General features: G+C 49.6%; 1 protein-coding gene and 1 long non-coding RNA gene across 7 annotated transcripts in view; one reads left to right on the forward strand and one right to left on the reverse strand.

The window, feature by feature from the left end:
• The window catches only part of GAS7 (growth arrest specific 7), a 239,840-nt gene extending 236,016 nt beyond the window's left edge, over positions 1 to 3,824 (reverse strand). The window contains exons 1-2 of one of the 6 annotated variants that reach the window (XM_075903568.1): positions 3,443 to 3,578; positions 2,215 to 2,489 (exon numbers count right to left, since the gene is read on the reverse strand). In XM_075903568.1, the coding sequence (XP_075759683.1) occupies positions 2,215 to 2,256 (42 nt within the window). In that variant the 5' untranslated portion in view covers positions 2,257 to 2,489; positions 3,443 to 3,578. The other 5 variants (XM_075903569.1, XM_075903566.1, XM_075903567.1 and 2 more) reach the window with 5 other exon arrangements.
• LOC142819090 (uncharacterized) lies at positions 3,393 to 19,925 on the forward strand. Its single transcript, XR_012896785.1, has 2 exons — positions 3,393 to 3,536; positions 17,976 to 19,925. It is a non-coding gene; the product is annotated as an uncharacterized LOC142819090 (long non-coding RNA).
• Positions 19,926 to 20,568: the final 643 nt, after the last annotated feature.

Raw genomic sequence — 20,568 nt, forward strand, 5'->3', positions numbered from 1 at the left:
CCACGCGCACGGAGACACAGCTCACCGGATTTCTCAGCAGCTCTTGAGCTATTGCAAATCAGACAACAAGAGTGCCAGTGCTATGGTGCACTCCGGGCTGAGTTTCAGAGCAGGGCTAAAATTGGAACCTGAACAGCCCTAAAAACAGCTTGGATCTGGTGGTGGAAGCAAACGTCTATGTCAGTGACAAGATGGAAATCCCTGCCATGGAGGGAGAGTTTCCATTCACCCAAAACCTCGTGTTAGTGGCACTTTGTCATTTCCACTGTATGCAACACAAGACAGGGAAAGACCAAACTGGCGGTCACATGGGTACCACGGCTCTGTATAACAGCAATGATCCAGGGCAAACCAGGTCTGCCCCGGGGGTATTGATCAGGCTCTCCACTGAGGGGCACATACCTAAGCTGCAGACGTTCCCAGCGGGGCAGCTCTCTAGCCCAGGAGTAAACGCTACACACCCAGCATGGCAAAGCTCAGCCTCCCACAACAATAATGAGTTGAAGAAATGCCTTTGGGTGGAGCTCCCAGCACTGAATTATAGAATCTTAAACCCTAGACCGGGAAGGGACCTCAAGAGGTCGAGTCCAGCCCCCTGCCCTCGTGGCAGGACCAAGCACCGTCTAGATCCTCCCTGAGAGTGTCTGCCTAATCTGCTCTTAACTATCCCCAGAGATGGAGATTCCACAACCTCCCGGGGCAATTTATTCCAGTGTTTAACCACCCTGACAGGCAGGAACTTTTTCCTAATGTCCAACCTAAACCTCCCTTGCTGCAGTTTAAGTCCATTGCTTCTTGTCCTGTCCTCAGAGGCCAGGAAAAACAATTTTTCTCCCTCCTGCTTATAACATCCTTTTAGATACTTGAAAACTGCTGTCATGTTCCCTCTCAGTCTTCTCTTTTCCAAACTAAACAAGCCCAATTCTTTCAGCCTTCCCTCATAGGTCATGTTCTCCAGACCTTTAATAATTTTTGTTGCTCTTCTCTGGACCTTCTCCAATTTCTCCACATCTTTCTTGAAATGCGGTGCCCAGAACTGGACACAATACTCCAATTGAGGCCTAATCAGCAGAGAGTAGAGAGGAAGAATGATTTTTCGTGTCTTGCTCACAACACTCCTGTTAATGCATCTCAGAATCATGTTTGCTTTTTTTGCAACAGTTTCACACTGTTGACTCATGTTTAACTTGTCATCCACTATGACCCCTGAATCTCTTTGTGCAGTACTCCTTCCTAGACAATAACTTCCCATTCTGTACGTGTGAAACTGATTGTTCCATCCGAAGTGGAGCACTTTGCATTGGTCCTTATTAAACTTCATCCTATTTACCTCTGACTATCTCTCTAGTTTGTCCAGATCATTTTGAATTTTGACCCTACCCTCCAAAGAACTTGCAATGACTGGGTGCTGTGCCCACTGCATGGCACAATGACTGCAACCAGTGACTTCAGCAAGGTGGGAACACACCAGATATGGCAGAGTGTTAAAGGACCAATTAAACCATGAACACCGTGATCTTTATAATGACACCGGTAATCTCAGCAGGTGTTAGTGACTGCCTCCCAAGCTGGTGAGGGACCTGGGCAGAGCTGTAAATATTTAGAAACATGTTAAACTACAAATGATAAGTGGGACAACAAACCTAACTGGTTTCATGATCGAGTCTGATATGTTTCTGGCAGGGAGGATCTGACAGGATAGCCTGTACCTGATCTGTGGCTGCTAGCAGCAAATATCTCCAATGATTACCAATGGGAATTGAGATGGAAAGGCTTCAAGCGACTACACACAGTTCTTTCCCAGGTGCCTGGCTGGGGGTCTTGCTCACAGGCTCAGGGTCTAAGTGATGGCCATATTTGGGATTGGGAAGGAATTTCCTCCTAGGTCACAGTGGCAGAGACCGGGGGCAGGGGTGTCACTTTCCTCTGCAGCATGCGACTGGGTCATTTGTAGGGTCATACGAGTGTAATCGAAGGATTCTCTGAGACTTGACGTCTTTGAACCATCATTAGAAAACTTCAGTGACTTTTTGGCGAGTTCTGTGGCCTGCAACATGGAAGGGATCAGACTAGATGAAGGGACCATGGTGTTCAAGTCTGAGAGATCTCATGCACTGGTCCGAATGGAAGTCTTATAGCTGAAGAAGCCTCATCAGACACAAGCTCCTCCAGCTTGACACGGGCAGCAAACTTGAGGTGATATCGGAAACTGACCCCAAGTTCCGGAAACATGGTGCAATAGAAGCTGAAATCCATGTGCGAGTGACTGGGGCCATCATTTCACCAGCAGCTGTGAAACAGAGAACCCAGGCTCCTCAGCAGGAATTCCAGCCTGGGACTCTCCAGAACCATGAAGCTGTGGGGTTCTAGGGCGCTCTTCCTCCTTGCCACCGCCATGCAGCTGTGTCAGGGTCAAAGGTTTGTCAACAGCCCAGGGACAGAGGTGAAGCTGTCTGTGGGAAAGGCCCAAAAGTGGCCTGAGCAGCACCCTGTGGGGTGGGGGAGAGTTGGAGCCACGTTTAGCTGAGGCAGCTGCAGCTCACACACAAACCCTGGCCCGGGATGAGTCTGTTCTCCTTGCAAACACCCGCTAGTGGGTGGGTGCAACTGACCATCAGCAACCCCAGGAGCATGCTCCCCCCCACACTGGAAAAGGCCAGGTCCCAGGCTGGAAACACCGCTGGGCCGGGGCTCAGCCATGCACAGGGGGCAGAGCCAGTGCCCAGTGCCCAGGCAGCAGGTCTGAGGAAGGCCAGAGCTCCAGCCTGACCAAGCCACCTGCACAGTGCTGGATCCACAGGCACCTGACACATTGCATGGAACCCCATGAGAGGGCAACCTAGGTACCCCTTATCCCCCACCCATGCCTAGACTGCACTCCCCACTCCCACAACCTGTACACCCCTCCCCCACTCCTCCCTGCCCCTTCTCTCCACCTGCCCCCACCTCCCTGTACACCTTCCCCCAATCCTCCCTGCCCCTTCTTTCCACCTGCCCCCACTCCCACCTCCCTGTACACCCCTCCCCCAATCCTCCCTGCCCCTTCTTTCCACCTGCCCCCACTCCCACCTCCCTGTACACCCCTCCCCCAATCCTCCCTGCCCCTTCTTTCCACCTGCCCCCACCTCCCTGTACACCCCTCCCCCAATCCTCCCTGCCCCTTCTTTCCACCTGCCCCCACCTCCCTGTACACCCCTCCCCCAATCCTCCCTGCCCCTGCTTTCCACCTGCCCCCACTCCCACCTCCCTGTACACCCCTCCCCCAATCCTCCCTGCCCCTTCTTTCCACCTGCCCCCACCTCCCTGTACACCCCTCCCCCAATCCTCCCTGCCCCTGCTCTCCACCTGCCCCCCTTCTCCTCCAGACCCCTCCCCGCGCCCCTCTCCACTACCCCATGTTCACTCCCCGGCGCCCTTCTCCACCAGCCACCCCGGCTCCTACCTCCAGCAGCTGCACGTAGCTCGCCGGGAACCAGCCGCGCAGCCCGTCCTCCTTCTGCCCTTCCCACCAGCCGCCCTCGGGCACCTGCAGCAGGGTGAGCAGCTCCCCCGCGGCGAAGCGCAGCCCCTGCCGGTGCCGCTCCCCGGAGAAGGGGTAGAGCGCCCGGCAGCGCCGGCCCGACATGCCCGATCGCAGCGAGCCCGCCGAGCCGCCCCCGGGCCGCGCCCCCAGCCGGCCCTGCCTGCGCCGCGCGTGGGGAGCCCGGGGGGAGGGGCTGCGGAGTCTCTGATTCGGGGGGCTGCGGGCGGGGCCCTGGCTCGGGGGGCCGGCGGGCTCTGACGCCGCCGGATGGGGGGTGGCTCCGAGCAACTCCACATGTGGGTCTCAGGGTTACGGTGGGGCTGGCTCCTGCCTGCGCGTGGGGGCGGGGAGAGGTTGTCTCCGGGGCGGGGACTGGCTTGGGGTTACTCCAGGGTGTGGGGAGGGGTGTCTTGGGGTGCTAACAATGACTCGAGGGGTGCCTGGGTGGATTATGGTGGCTCTGAGTGACGCTGGGGACAGTGGGGCTGGAACATTTTTCCAGTGGGGGAAAACTTTTACCTCATCCCGTTTATTCCTGTCCGTGCTTCCCACCCCACAACTGGGGCCAAGACTGGGACCCTGTGAGTGGGTCTGGGAACAGAGCCCCCCAGTGTAGGGTTGGTGGAAGCTAGGACCCGGCTTATAGACTTCAGGCGCCTGGCTGTGAACAGAGGCCTGAGGGTGGGGCCCTCAAGCCACCAACGTGGAAGCAGTTGAAGTTGTCCTGGTATGAATCCCAGCACACTTCTGTTACTATTTACACTGATTCCAATTGGACAGCCGGAGCAATCACTGTGGCTCACCCTTTGGATGATAGGGAAATGATAGGTGCAAATAGGCTTTCCCTTCCTCATTCAGAAAAATGGAGACCGATGGCAAATCTGATCAAGGAAAGAACAGGAGACCTGGGTGACTCACACAAAACTCAGAATAGTGATAGAAATGTAGCCGTGTTAGTCTGGGGTAGTTGAAGCAAAATGCAGGACAATGTAGCACTTTAAAGACTAACAAGATGGTTTATTAGATGATGAGCTTTCGTGGGCCAGACCCACTTCCTCAGATCAAATAGTGGAAGAAAGTAGTCACAACCATATATACCAAAGGATACAATTAAAAAAATGAACAAATATGAAAAGGACAAATCACATTGCAGAACAGAAGGGGGATGCGGGGGGGGGGGGGGGGGGGGGGAAGGGGGAGGAAGGAAGGTAAGTGTCTGTGAAACAAAACTCAGAAGAATCAATCCATGGAAGCATGCTGGAACAACAGGACTGATGGCTTAGCCAAAACTGCTGCTGCTACTAGTCATCACACTAGAGACATGAACCAGGTGACCACCGGAGGTCTCTTCTGGTCCTAGGATTCTATGATTCTTGGTGGAACAAATAGGGGCAGTAAATACCCAGGGAACAACTTTAGGCAAAGGAATAGATACCTTGGACTGGAGTACCCTTCAAGATAGGGATCCAAAATCCAGGCCTTAGCCAGGACAGGGAAAGATCCCACAGGAAAGTACAGCACTGAGCAGTCTTCGAATGGTAGTTGTGCTACTCTATCTGCATTGGATGAAGCTTGTGCCCAAATAAATCTGTTAGTCTCTGAGGTACTCCAGGCCTGTGCATTGTTTAGCATTGAGCAGGGTGGAGAGGCCTGGTGGGCAGAATCATTAGCAACTGCACCCCCGCAGCACCCTCTGTATCTGTGCCCCCCAGTGCCATGAGCACCCAGGAATTCAGGAGAGCTGGCAGCTTCTTAGAGACAATATTAAAAGCAAACTATCCTACTGAGAAGGAAAGACAGGACGGCTACATCTAGACTACATCCCTTTTCCGTAAAAGGGATGTAAATTAGACGTATCGCAATTGCTGATGAAGCGGGGATTTAAATCTCCCCTGCTTCATTAGCATAAAAATGGCTGCCGCTTTTTTTTTTCGGCACGGAGCTTTGCCGGAAAAAAGCACCAGTCTAGACGCTGATCTTGAGGAAAATAAAGCCTTTCTGAAAGATCCCTTATCCCTCTATTAACTAGGGTGGCAGTGTAGATATACCCCGACATAACACAGGCCAAAAGACCTTACCCAGATACTCCTGCCCTGGGTGCAGTGGCATTAGTCTGACTAGGGCAGTTCTGGACACTGCCAGTGGGGGGGAAAGAAGAGGAGCTACTGATGTGCCACTAATGCCTGAGGCCCCTACAGTGGCAGGAAGTTACAGAAATGCAAGGCAGCCCTGCAATTTTGCAATGGGCTTTGACTCCATCCTGGGTACTTTCTTAGAAGGATTGTCAGAGCCAAACAGACCTGTGTTCCAGCTGCTCCTGTGACCAATATCTGACATTTCTGAACAAGATGAAAGAAATCCTGACGGGGTGTTATGGGATGCCTTGTTTATATGGGAAATATCTTCCTAACCTGTCATTCAAAGGGTGAGCTTTGCCCTGCATCCGGCGGGTTTTTGTAATCTTAATCTTATCAGTCTGCTTGTTCTTGTTCCTCTATAAACAGGGTCCTCCCAAATTCATGGCTCATTATAGCTAATTGCACAGCCATAGGATTTGAAAATTGGTAAATTTCACATTTTCAGCTGTTTAAACTTTAAATTTCACAGTGTTATAACCCTGGGTTCCTGACCTAAAAGGAGACTGTGAGCAGAGGGTCACAAACCTGTTGTGGGAATGTCATGGGATTGCCCTCCTGACTTCTGTGCTACTTTTGGGAGTCTGAAGGCAGCAGCTGCAGAGCTTCCTGCAGCCGCAGGAGGTTCCAAGAGGGAGAGTAGGTCTGATCTCCCCTGTGCTGTTGGGAACACCCAGCCAGGGGCTTGTCATCACTAATCCTGCCTGGCTTGGAGGGACAAGACCGGCTCTCTCTCTGCAAAGCAGCACAAAGTGCTGCGTTCCCTGGCCCCACAGTCAACTGCAGAAACCTCAGCCTGCTACCCATCTCAGAGAGCATCCTGCAGCGGGGGGCGGGGGGGATGCCCAGAGGTGGGACTGTCTGGTCTCTCCTCACCCCCAGCAGCTCTGCAGGAAATGAACAAGTCCTGTCCCTCCTCTGCCTAGTTGGAGCTAGGCACTCCCGGCAGCAGAGGGAAGATATGGTCCAACTCCACAAGTCTCCTCCAGCTGCAGGAACCTCAAGCTGCTGCTCTCTCTGCAGCAGGAGATGCACCTGAAAGAGGATGTGATCTGGTCCCCACCTCCCAATGTCAAAGCAATTTACAGGGGAGGAGCAGGTCCTGTCCTTCCACTGCCCAGTTGAACATAGCAAGCCCCCTCTGACAGGGTGCTCCTAGCATCAAGGAGACATCAGATTTCACAGGGAAGGCTTGCTTCACAATCCGTGATGCATTTTTCATGGCCATGAAATTGGTAAGGCCCTGTCTGTACATAACCAATTTGTTTTGGAAGCCGGCTAAGATTTTGGTCTGAGCAATACCTTGTGACAGTAAGTTCCACAGGCTAACTGCACACAACAATTTCCTTTTATTAGTTTCTAATTTGCTATCTTTCAGTTTTAAAGAATGGTCCTTTAGGTCTGAGTTCTGACAAAGGATGAAAAGGAATGCCTGGTTTACCTTCTCTTTGCCATTCATTATTTTGTATGCCTAGGCTGCACCACTCACAATGTACCATAGAATCATAGACGATTAGAGATGGGAGAGACCTCAGGAGGTCACCCAGTCCAACCCCCAGCCCACACAGGACAAACCCCAACTAAATCATCATTCAGTGCTTTGTCAAGCCAGGACTTAGAAACCTCAGAGGACAGAGGTCTTCTTTTTACATAAAGTAATATCAATCTTTTTGGTTTCTTTTTGTACAATGACATGGCTTTCCTTCCCTTTAACAATTTGCATCGCTCATTTCTGAACTGTCTGTTTCTGCTACATAATTTAGATGACCAAGACCTGCACATGTTATTCTAGAGAAGGGCAAATTGTTGATCTATGTAATGGCATTAGAATATTTTCAGTGTTATTTTGTTATCCTGACATTTCATTTGTTTTGTTAAACAGCACAGGACACAGGGCACAGTATCCACTGAGCCATCCAGTGATACCCACATCTTTCTCCTGCACAATTACAAGTCCTTTAGAGCCCGGTAACCTGTACAAGTACAGTAAAAGCTATGTTAACCAACCAGAAAGCTCTACCATTTGGCATTTCTCATCTTCATTGAAAGTCCAGTTTATAGTCTAGATGGTGCAGGACTGTCTGGCTGTGTATCTGGCTCCATGTGGCTTTCCAGAAGTGGCAATGCGTCTCAGCCACAGGGGCTCCATACACTGCCCGCACTCCGCCCCACATGCTGGAACTGTGGCCAAAGGGAGCAGCAGGGACAGGTCACCACTTGCAGGGAGGTTCCTGAGGTGAGTGCTGCCTGTATCCAGCACCTCCAAACCTGTCACATCCCTCTCCCGCACCAGACTCCCTGTTTTGTTTGAGGAATGTACATTCCCAGCCCTACCCACATGTCAACAAAGTCTGCTGTTTGGAAATTACTTTTTGTTTTCTTTCTGGAAATTCAGAATGGTGGGTATGCACGGGAGAGTCTCACAGTAACTTACCAGCCCGGGGTCACAGTAATTTGATAAAGTGCACTCGGATGAGTTATTATATTCAGAGTCGTGTTGATGGTTTCATTTAAGCTCAGGGAATTCTTTCCAGTGGCGCATTTTAAGAATAAATACCAATTAATACTGCAGAGCATCTGATCAATTTCAAAGTGGGCTTTTATGAGCAGAAAGACACTACTAGCTCTAAGATTTTACCTGCAGCTCCTTAATTTTCTTCTGTAGCTGTGAGCTTTGCACAGTTCATCTTCAGTGCTGTTTTGTAATTGGCTGATTTCAAACACCTTCCTGGTGAAGAAGAAGAAAAATGTGAAAGTCAATATTTTAAAGACAAATGTGCATCCAAATTCAGAGATATACGAAGCAGTGGTTACTTCTTCAGTTTGTCATCCATTTGCTGCTTGCCATTTTCCAAATCTATCATGGATTCATAAGACACTTTCAGGTCCCCCTCAAGCTTTCTCTTTGCCACCTGCCCCTGGAAACATGAGTGCTGGTTGTTTTCTAGATTAAGAATCTTACTGAAGAGACGATGGCCCTGAATGAAAATATCTCCAAGCTCATGAAGGAGAAGAGCCATCCAGGAGGTCCACCAGCAGACACTGGATGACCTACAAGCCAAGGAGGACAAAGTCATCATGCTGTCCAAAATAAGATCTAAGATCGAACAGTGAATGGATGATGTAAGGGAAGGTTTTTGGGAAAGTGAACCCCATACGTATATGCTGTGGTGGATTAGGGGAGGGCTGGATTGTGTGTGCTTAGATGGATGAGCTGTGTTTAAAACAGGAAAACCCACCTAAATAACTGTTAAGCCTTCAGAAAACCATTGGCACACTGATTAAGTTTGAATTTAGGGCAGAGAGTAAATCCAGCTTGTCTCTTTCCTGTACCTTTCAAAGTGCTAGTGCATTGTGTGTGATGTTTTAGCTTGAAGGGTCTCTGGAACAGGAGAAGCTTTGTATGAACCTTGAGAGCACAAAGGATGGCACTTGGATACAAAGGAGCTCAGGAGGAGCCCTTCGTCAAACTCTTGTACAGGTATTGCCAGTGTTCTCTCCAAGGCAGCTCTGAGACAGGTGAGGGCCTCGTACTCTAGGTTTGCTGGTAATGCTAGCAGCTCTGGCATGGCACACCTGTGCTATCTGCAGCCTGGTTGTGCCTGTGGCCTGTGCTGGAAATGGGCAAAGAGCTCTCCTGCCCTTTCCCACAGTGCCCCTGTAACGACCGGTGTGGATGCCCTCCGGGGTTTTGTTGCTTTATAGGATGTGAGTTTTACAGTGAGGGTTTCTTTGGTGAGGAGCACAGCAGGGAAGCCATTTGGAGACATACACAGTGAGCCCCGGGAGAATCATGTCACATCGCTGCCAGAGCTTCCCTCTCCCAGGAGAGACGGCATCTCTGTAGTCGAGCAGCAAAACGTCTCATATACCGTGGATGCCAATGGCCAGAGGCCCCGGTTGCAGCGAGAGGGGAAGGCCAGGGCAGACCTGCAGGCCAGGGCAGGCCTGGGCACAGAGCCAGGCCTCGCTGTCACTAGGCCATGCTGGGCAATGCACCTCCCTGAGGTGGCTTAGTGACAGAGCGCCATGGAGAAAGGACCATGGAACACAAGAGGGGCCTGGCTCAGCTCAGCCAGGAGGAACCAGAGATCTGGTGGGCTGCATACGAAGGCAGTGCTACTGTGAGGCAGTGCTCTGTGAGGCAGTGCCAGAGGCTAACTCTCCTGGTTTGGTTGTAAGCACCTGTCTCTTGCAGAGTGCCCTGCACAGTGGGCCAAAGGGGGCAGTCCATGTCCTGGGCCTTCATCCTACACAAGAACAGGCTCTTCGGCCACACAGGGCTGTAGTTTTCCCACTGAAAAGCTAAAGTTTCTTCAGAGGTGTCATTTGCTGGAGAGTAACTGCAGCCACCCTCCCCAGAGCTGTGTGTGCCAGCCTGATGCTGCTCCGGCTCAGCGCGCACAGAAGGAAACAGGAGCTCTAGAGAGCTGAGGCTTTGGGGACTCCCCAGCCCAGGGCACTGGGAGCAGCAGGTCTCGGGGCTGGGCTACTGCCCTGAGCTTCCACTCACCTTGTTCTCCACCACATGCTTCTCCTTTTCCACTTTGCTCAGTGTCCCTTCCAGGTCATTGATATTTTTCTTCAGCTCTGAACACTCATCCTCCCATTTTCTCCTTCTTCCTGCCAGCTCTGCATTCATTTCCTCCTCATCCTCAACTCTCTCCATCAGCTCCTTAATTTGAGTTGTCAGCTGGAGCTTGCTTTTGATGAGCCCTTCACATCTCTCCTCGGCATGAGTCAGGTTTTCACTCTCCTGGGGGAACATGTAGGATGCATGTTGAGTTTAGCACACAAATGGGAATGGGTATGTCAGGATCCAGGACAGAGATCCTTGGCTGATTCCCTCCCCCCCCCCCCAATGACATGGGATCAGCCTTGGCTCCCATATGGCCCCATCCAAACCCAATGGCACAGGAGCAGATAGGACACACAGAGGAGCAGCAGAGACCAGTGATGGGGGGATGGGGAGCGTGAGGAAAGGTGCACAGGGATGGAGGGACAGAAGGAGGGCTGCCAACCCTCCCAGAATCAGGCTCTGTCCCCTGGAGACTATTGAAGCCAATCCAGGACAATTTATGCAGCTAAAAATCTGACAGTGTAACAGAGCTCCCTGCCTGCCCTGGTCCCATGCTGACCCTGAAGAGGGGGCAGGGAGCATCCACATGCTGCCCTGGTCCCAAACACTGATTTGGTGATCCTTGCTCTTACCACTTAGGAGTTTTTGGACAAACAGACTCACAGCTGGATGGATGGAAAGACAGAAACACAAATTCTCTCAGATATATAGTAGATAAGAGTAACTAGCTTGCCTAGACATAGCAGGCTTGGAAGTAGATGGCACCCAGTGATTGTCTACACTTCCCACAGCCTGGTGACTTTATGGAGGGGGCTGGGCTGCATCAGGGCACTTCTCAAGTCCATGTTCACAGCCTTGTCTCTGGCTGCAGAAGATCCAGTCTCTGCTGTGGAGACCCTGCCTGCTAACTGATGAAAATCAGTCCCTAAGAAATCCCCACCCACACTTGCTGTGGGTTCCACCCCAGCTTGTGCAGTCTCACATTGCACAGCCCCAGTGGGGAGCATGTGGTGTCCATGTGGCCTGGCTAATGTTTCCGGGTTCTCTGCAGCTCTGCTAAGGGAGTGTACACTGGTGGCAGCATTTTATGCCCATTTTGAACGCACTGTGCTGAGATTTAAGTGACAAGAGCAGGTGCAAAGTGGTGGGAGATCTGCCCCCTAGTCTCAGTGCTAAAGGTAGGGAGGGAAGCAGGCAGGAAAAGGGGCAATACAGTACATTTCGAAGGAGTGGAAATTATTCACTGTCTGAACTTGAAGGTCATTTTTCTTCTGCATCTGAGTCACCATCTTTTCCTCGAGTTCCTTCCTTTTGGCCTCAGACTTAGCAAGCTCTTCCTTCCTTTTCTCAAACTCCTCCTTCACATTGGCCATCTTCTTCTCAGCTTCAGCACTCTTCAGCAAGGGCTTGATCTTGAAGTAGAGCTTCATCCAGGGCCAGTGCTTGACATTCACGAATGTGCGAACATTGTACTGGAGAGTATAGATGGATTCCCCGAAAATCCATTCAACTACAGCTTAAAGAATGCAAAGTGTGGAGCCAGTGCCACTGGGGTTAGGAGCAGATTCCATGGATTGGAATGACAGCCTCTCAGTACCATCTAAACTGCTTTTGCAGGAGATTTGTGATGAAACCTCTCCATGTCTGGGTGTAAACAAGACACTTCTAGCCCTTGAGGTGCTGCAGTGACAAGTCCTCTCTAAACAGAACAGAGAAATGTTCTGAAACAGAGAAGACACTTGTGGGGCCAGTGGGATCTGATTTGCCCAAAGCTCAGTGCTGCTCTGGCTAATGCTGTCATGAAGACCTGACTGCAGGGCTACCAAAGCCCAGGTGATACAGGTGAAGAGAGGCAGTCGCTGGTTACCTTCTCCCATTCATCTTCTTGAATTCTACCTGCATGAGGTACCCTCTGCATGAAGCCTGTGTACAGGTGATGAGGTTCACCAGCTTCTCATCTCACATCTCCTCCAGCAGTCCCAGGAGACCAGCCTTGAAGAACACCTACAGCGCCATAGAGGGAGACAGCAATAGGTTGGGGGGCACATTGGCCAATGGAGAGGGAGCAGAGAAGGGGGGAAGGTTTGAAAAGCAAATCCCCTGGATAGAACTGAGGCTGCATTGACATGCACATGTCATTCACTGAGAGCCAGCCCACATGTCACTCTAGGCTGGTTGTAAAGCTCACAAAGCAGCACGAGTCACTCAGGGCCTCCTGTGATCTGACATACTCCTTGGCAAAGCAAAGCCCGAGGGTAATGCCACTTTTGGTAGGGAATTGAAGCTGAGAGCCACTAATGACCTATCAGGGGAGAGCACTAGCATCCTTCAGCAGCAAGGGGAGTAGGAGCAGGCTAAGCTGGCTCTGTATGAAGCCAGCAAAGGGCAAGAGGAGTTTGAGACAGCCCTTCGTAGCCTATTGCTCACCCATACACCAACCCTCTGCATCTCAGCCTGCACTCTGGGCTGCCCAGAAATGTCTTTCATAAGCAGGGTTAGCAGGAGTAGTGACTGCTGCCTACATGACCTGTGCCTCCAAACTGCTTTGCCCTGTGCGGACACTGCAGATGAGTGGGTGTTGGACTGCAGTGTTCCATTAGCCAGGGGTTAGTCAAAGTATTTCCCATATACCAGGAAAGGCTCTTCCAAAAATCAAAGTGTCCTGTTGCCAAAGGCTCCTGCTGCGGCTGCCTCGGAGCTCATGGAGGGAAAGCCAAACAGGGCATCTGCACATTGCCATTGAAAGGCCATGTTCTCCACTGCTCTCCATGTTCACCATGCAGCCAGCATGTCACTGCTTTCCTGATAGAGGTGCAGGGACTGCTGGAGCACATCCAGTCTTTGTGCCTAGTATGGCACCATGCTGGGGTCCCAGCTGCCAGCCCCGAGCCCAGAGGCTCCACCACAGGCCCCAAGACAGAGGTCTTGGTCACTGGGGCCAGGGCCCCAGTTACTGGCTCCTCTGCCTCCTGGGGTACCAGTGTTGGCTCCATGCCCAAGGGCTCTGCTGCCAACCCACGGTCCTGGCCACCAGCCCCAGGGCTCTGCAATTGCCCCCAGCTGTGGCCCTAGCCTGGAGCAGTGGGGGTGCAGCTCAGCACCTTCACCCCCAGAATTGTTCCAGCACACTGGCACCAGCGCACACAGAGACAGAGAGAGGAAGCCAGGGAGGGAGAAACAAGTGTGCTCAGTGGGCACACTTGCACACATCTACCATAGGCACAAGCAGCACGGGTCATTTGTGGCAGTAAGGCCCTAGACACCGGGACCAGTTGCTCCCACTCCCACCCTGACAGGATTTGGTTTCCTCAACTGATGTCTGCCATTTTCTATGAGCATTTGGATGAGCCGAATTCCTACCTCGGCGTTTGATCACAGTGGGTGCGAGGGGGCTTGGGAGTGGCAGGTCAGTTCTCGGACTGGAGTTCAGTGCCCATTCATGAATTTCCCTGTTGTCTGTTGTTGTGTGTCATGCTGACCCTCTGCCTGCTCCCCTCTGCACAGCAGCGTTACCTTACTGTGGCCAGATCTGTACCGGCTGTGATCCACATCAGTGGAGGAGAGCAACTGTTCTTACTGTTGATGAACTGGCCTTCGGGGATGGCTGCCACATTCAGGATTTTGTACCTGTGGTAAAGCAGCAGCAGGGTACCAGTGAGCAGGACACTGCCGAGGGACAGCCCAGGGAGCACAATGCGAACACAAAGATGGCTTGGTGATGCAGCTTGGGAGTCAGGTGTGGCCCACTCTGACAAGGGCCACATAGAACTAACTCAGTTGCCACTGGAATTTGCTGGCTGTGTCATTCTGTGGGTCATTAGTGTTAGGCCCTAGAGAATTCGGCTTAGTGCAGTTATGTTAAGACAGATCAAGGAAAGAGGTTAACAAAGGTTTCTAGGGTAGTCCCTGAGCAGAACTAGAGACATGGTTCAAGCAAGGGGGCGCTCCCTACATACTTGCTTGAGTTGCAGAAGTAAAATAAGTGAAAGGCTGCATTCCTATACCGGTTGTGATGGGAACAGCTAGTTTGAGAACTGATAAGGTAACTCCCTGTTTCTGTTCTCACCTTGATCTTAACGAACTGTCTCTACCCTCTGTTGTTTTAACTCCTGGTCTCCTTGTTGTTTGGTACTTGCCTTCTGGGCTGATAAGAAAGCTGTTGACGTATTATGAATTGCTTAAGGCCATGAAGTATACGCATTAACACTAGAAGCTTCTAACAAATTAAGGGGGGCTGAGATGCTTGGGCAAATGTTTTATGACGCGACGGAACTGTCTATATAATCTTACTTGTTACTGAAATCGTGGCTGGTTCACTTGGGAGATGGGCTGCTCTCTATTGTAGTGCGCACTATTCAATAAAGAGCTTGTGATTGGATCTTGCTGGTGCTGCCTGTCTCTTTGCGGTCAGACAACGAACGGAGGCCGTCCGGGTTAAAGTCCCCGACAAATTTGGTGACCCAGATGGGAGCTGTCTGACTCTCCGGTGCAGCGGATCGGACCCCGAAGCAACGCAGTGCGCATCCTCCGGTTTTGAGGAGCCTTGCCAGGTGGCCTGATCTCTGCTTCGGCGATAAGGGGTGTCCTGTGAACCAGCCGGAGCCCGTAGAAATCCAGCAACGTCACCTACCCATTGTGTAGGATCCAGGTCTTCGGGGTTAGAGTCCCTGGACAGGTAAGTGAGCGCTCGGGTTAGAGGATTAGAGTCCCTTAACTGTGGGAAATGGGACAGGTTGGCAGTTCATGCCCGGGGGACACTCCATTGTCCCTGGTACTCAGAGATTGGAAGGGTATCTCTGGAACAACCGGTTTAGCTAAATCTAAAAATGAAAAAGTTGTGTCAAATTCAATGGCCTTCTTTTACTGCCCGTTTATCCCCGGATAATGATTGGCCGGACTGCGGAACTTTCTCCGTAGAGAGGATGGATGCTTTGAGAGATGTATTGGTCAATCTTAGACCGGGACAAATGGAATATTTATTTGTATGGTACAATTATAAGCCAAAAGAGAGGGAGATAGCCCTGAAGGCCATTTGTATGAAGGAGTCTGTTAAAATTCCCCCACCCTATGCCCCGGAGGTGGTAGAAAGAACATTCCGTACCATTTTCTCTATCCATCTGCCAACCTGGGCTGATGTGAACCAATTGTTAGATACACTCCTCATGGAAGATGAGCATCAAAAGGTTAAAGAAAAGGCTGTAACATATCACCAGAATCAAGCTTGGGGAAGTATGCCCACCGCTGAGCCTAACTGGGATCCGAATTCGGACGGGATGCAAGGGAAAAGTTTACCTGAAGTGGTTAGCATTGTGACACGGGTGTACAATGGAAAAGAGGAAAAATTAAAGCCCTGAGGGATGGAAGTAAAGCTCCGAAAAGACAGACCATAAGAGAAATAAGGAATTCTACTGAAACTTAATTGGTTAACTGCATAAAAGAATAAAATCTATACATTGTAAATTTGTAAAACCTGCACCCTATGGGTTAAATGTGTCTTCCAAGAAAACTAATTATTGTTTTAAAAAATCCAAGCCCAGAACTTCACAGTGTTTCTGTTCAAAGCTAAGTTGATAGCATTTTTGGCTTGCTTTCAGATCCAAGGTTGTGTGTGTCTGCAAACTGCCTGTCTGTTCTGGAAAGGGGGGGGCACTGTCCCCCAAAAGTAAGCCTGTAACATTGCATATGATTCTTTTTAGGAAAAGAAAACCTTTTTGCTTGCTGAAATAGTAACTAGCAAAGGCCTTGTTCTAAGTAAAAGTTTCTGTGGCAGTAAATTATTTGAAGCTTCACACATTAAAGAAAAAAAAAGAGCCTGGTCTGCAGTACAAGAGGGAAACTGAGGCATGTTATCTTTAACTTAATAATTGAACAATGAAGTAATTGATTCAAACCCTCTGAAGCTGGTGTGCAAAACAAAGCATACCATTAGGTAACAGCAGGCTAATAAAAAAATTAGCAAAGAACATCTGTAAAGAAAAAGTATTCTAAAATATAATGCACTACCCCAATGTGAGTAGAAATGTTTCTTTGTCTTTCAAATCATCAAAAAGCACTAATATTAGCTGAAAAGTAACTGAAGAAAAAACCATGGTTCTGCGTCATGACATAATAAGTTTGTGTTCTGTGTTCTATCCAAATTTGTCTTGTGTGTCCTAATTGTGATATATGTATTTCAAACATTGTTGTGTGTACAATATTGTTGTTTTAATGAAAGAATAATTTAAATCCCTTAAATAATTTTAACTTTGTGCTTTACATAGATGGTTTTTGCTTTTATAATTCTAGTGAAGTTTTAGTATCAGACTATGCAGTTTGTACTATCTGGAATGTAGCGGAATCTGCTCCTTTACCTGCTGTTTTTTTCCCTTCTCTCCTACGAACGCCAGCTCCTTTGCCATCTCTTTCGGAACTAGCCCTCCTGCAAGACCAAGCCCCAGAATTGGGAAAGCAGGAGTGGAGACTGGCAGGGTGCACCTTGCACCCAGACCACTACTGGTGCAGCTCTGATGGCCACATTGTTGCCCCAGTGGTCTTGCTACCTCACCTTGCCTCCGTGCTCCATGGATTGTCACACGTTGACAAAGGTAAAACAAAATTGGTTTGCTCCCAAATTCTCCCAGGCAGCCAAAGATTATAGCCTGGCTTGCTCTGTCTGCCAAGCCCACAATGTGAGTAAACCTGTAAAGACAGTTCCGGCAACCAGACCTCCACCTTTAGGACCATGCCTGGATTTACAAATGGACTTTATTCAATTGCCTAAATGTAAATCTTTTGCATATGTGTTGGTTATTGTTTGCTTGTTTTGGGGATAGGTAAAAGCTTATTCCCTGCAGGAAAGCTGATGCCATCACAGTGGCAAAGAAACTTCTAAATCATTACATCCCATTATGAGGAATACACTTTGGCTACGTCTAGACTGGCCACAAATTCCGGAAAAGGGATGCAAATCAGGTAAGTCAGCATAGGGAAATCCGCGGGGGATTTAAATATCCCCCGCGGATTTAAATAAACATGTCCGCCGCTTTTTTTCCGGCTTGGGGAAAAGCCGGAAAAAAGCGTCTAGACTGGCGCGATCCTCCGGAATAAAGCCCTTTTCCGGAGGATCTCTTATTCCTACTTTCAGGTAGGAATAAGAGATCCTCTGGAAAAGGGCTTTATTCCGGAGGATCGCGCCAGTCTAGACGCTTTTTTTCCGGCTTTTCCCCAAGCCGGAAAAAAAGCGGCGGACATGTTTATTTAAATCCGCGGGGGATATTTAAATCCCCCGCGGATTTCCCTATGCTGACTTACCTGATTTGCATCCCTTTTCCGGAATTTGTGGCCAGTCTAGACGTAGCCTTTGTGATCTCCAGTGATAAAAGTACCCACTTTACTGGACAAATTGTTTAAAAAAACTGGTAAAAGTACTACTCGATCAAACAAGCACTGCACTGCGCACAACACCCGGAGAGCGCAGGAGCAGGAGAGAAATGAAACGGGATTTTAAAGAACAAACTTGCAAAAATATGTAAAGACTCTGGCTTAACATAAGTAGAAGCACTCTCGATTGCCCTAATAGGCATGAGAGTGACTCCTAATCAGAAAACTGGACTCAGTCCACATGAAATTGCATGTGGCCGACCTATGAAATTGTTAAGCAGCCAAAAAAATTGACCTGGCTGATACCACACTTATTAAAGAAAGCATAGTCAAGTATTGTCAGGAACTTTTGAGGTGTGTACAGTCTTATCATTCTCAGGTTAAGGACGCCTTCCAGGAGGCCCTGACTGTGCCGTGCCATAAACTACAACCAGGAGATTGGGTTTGCGTGAAGGTTCACCAGTGGAAGACTGCCCTGGAACCCAAGTGAAAGGGTCCCTACCAAGTCCTTCTGACCACCCATACTGCTGTAAAGTGTGAGGAATTGCCCACCTGGATTCACGCCTCCCACTGCAAACCGGTTCCAGTGCTTACACAAGTTGGCCCCAACAAGGAGCACTGCAGACCTAGTACCAGAAACCCAGGTCCAGAAGTAGACGGGGATCAGCGCAGGCCTGGTACCGGCAATCCAGGCCCAGAAGCAGACGACATCGGACTTCAAGGGAGCCACGCACGTTCACCCCGCCGCGAACGGGGTGAACCAGAAGCAGACGATATCTGTGCCCAGGGCAAATGGACTGCTACCCCTTTAGGTGACCTGAAGCTTCGACTTCGACTGAGGAAACCTTAGACTGGTGGTGTCCTTTCCCGGAAAGAAGGCCTCGTTTTCTGGCCTGGGTTCTTATGTTTTTACTTTTATTATTTGTTATCTTTCTCTTTTAGTGGTATGGGATGTAAAGGCTGTAAAAACTAATCGCTCTAACACCTTTATTCATCTTGCACATGAGCTGAAAGCTCGAATGCCAGAATTACATAATACGTCATGTTGGGTATGTGGTAACAAAGCATACTTAATTCTTCCTCCCTTATGGAGCAGATCCTGCTACTTAGCCTGGCTAGAGCCACCTGTAGCCTCCATCTTCCCAGTGGAAAGATTAGAAATGTAAGAGATGCTAAGACAGATGTTGAGAAAACTCATCCTCTTACTTAGCGGGCTGTGAACGATTGGACAGGCGCTTGTGCGAGGTTTCCCTTTGCCTGTGGAGAGGCCACTTATCGATTAAGAGAAGGCATAATGAGACTCCAAGAAGTCTTAGAGATCATGGCAAATGGCACTGCCGATGCCTTAATGGACTTGGCAACTGAGCAGAAGAAAATAAGGCAGATGGTTCTTCAAAATCACTTGGCATTGGATATTCTGTTGGTCTCTCAAGGAGGAACATGTGCCTTAATTGGACAAGAGTGTTGTGTGTATATTCCTGATGTTTATAATGCCACTTAGGACAGAGCAAACCTTCTTATGTAGCAAAGGACCATGGAGAAAAAAAAAAGGATTCCTGGTGGAGTGACTTGTTTAGCTGGTTTCCAAATATAAGTGGTTGGCTCCATAACTTACTTTGTAGTGCTGTCATTATTATTTGTAGCTTGGTAGTTTTTTATGCCATAATCCGTTGTGGATGTTGGACAGGCACTAAGATGTGCTCCATCAAGTAGTAATTGTTGCAGTATGTCCCAGGAGTCCCTTTGTGATACTCTAGGGACAAAGGGGGGACTGTTAGGCCCTAGAGAATTCGGCCTAGTGCAGTTATGTTAAGACAGATCAAGGAAAGAGGTTAACAAAGGTTTCTAGGGTAGTCCCTGAGCAGAACTAGAGACATGGTTCAAGCAAGGGGGCGCTCCCTACATACTTGCTTGAGTTGCAGAAGTAAAATAAGTGAAAGGCTGCATTCCTATACCGGTTGTGATGGGAACAGCTAGTTTGAGAACTGTTAAGGTAACTCCCTGTTTCTGTTCTCACCCTGATCTTAACGAACTGTCTCTGCCCTCTGTTGTTTTAACTCCTGGTCTCCTTGTTGTTTGGTACTTGCCTTCTGGGCTGATAAGAAAGCTGTTGACGTATTATGAATTGCTTGAGGCCATGAAGTATACACATTAACACTAGAAGCTTCTAACAAATTAAGGGGGGCTGAGATGCTTGGGCAAATGTTTTATGATGCGACGGAACTGTCTATATAATCTTACTTGTTACTGAAATCGTGGCTGGTTCACTTGGGAGATGGGCTGCTCTCTATTGTAGTGCGCACTATTCAATAAAGAGCTTGTGATTGGATCTTGCTGGTGTTGCCTGTCTCTTTGCGGTCAGACAACGAACGGAGGCCATCCGGGTTAAAGTCCCCGACATTAGTACCAGGAATTTGGAAGGACACCGAGCCAGTCCTCTCTCACCCGGCTCATAAACCAGAGCAAGGAGCCTCTCAAGGACATTAAAAGGGAGGTAAATTTGAAAGAATGACAGGAAAATGCTTCTCTCCAGAATGAATACATAGCCTGTGGAACTCTCCCCCATGGACACCCTGGGGAACACGGGGGCTAGATTAAAAAGTGACCAGTAGCCCGGTCTGCTGCTGTCAATGGTCTGTACATTCTGCAAACTGGGTCCCTGACTGGGGCTGAACTGTCTCGCGGAAGGGCAAGTTGTTCCTCTGCAGGGATTTCCCCCGCATACAGCATTGCTCCATTAGCCACCGGAGCTTTACACACTCGGATTTACTTGCTTATGTGAATTGCTAATGTAAGCAGGGGCTGAACTGCTGCTTGCTGTCAGCCAGCTAAAAGGAGGGGCGGGTGTGCCCACTACAGTTGTTTAGCTCTGCAAGGTAATTAAGTGTTAACTGTTGACATGTAAATACTGCTCAGAAGAGAATCTGAGGTGTGGCTATGTAAGTCCCATTCAGCCATGGCTGATGGAAGGT

The sequence above is a fragment of the Pelodiscus sinensis genome, chromosome 20 (genome assembly GCF_049634645.1).
Source record: "Pelodiscus sinensis isolate JC-2024 chromosome 20, ASM4963464v1, whole genome shotgun sequence".
NCBI classification, from domain to species: domain Eukaryota; kingdom Metazoa; phylum Chordata; order Testudines; family Trionychidae; genus Pelodiscus; species Pelodiscus sinensis.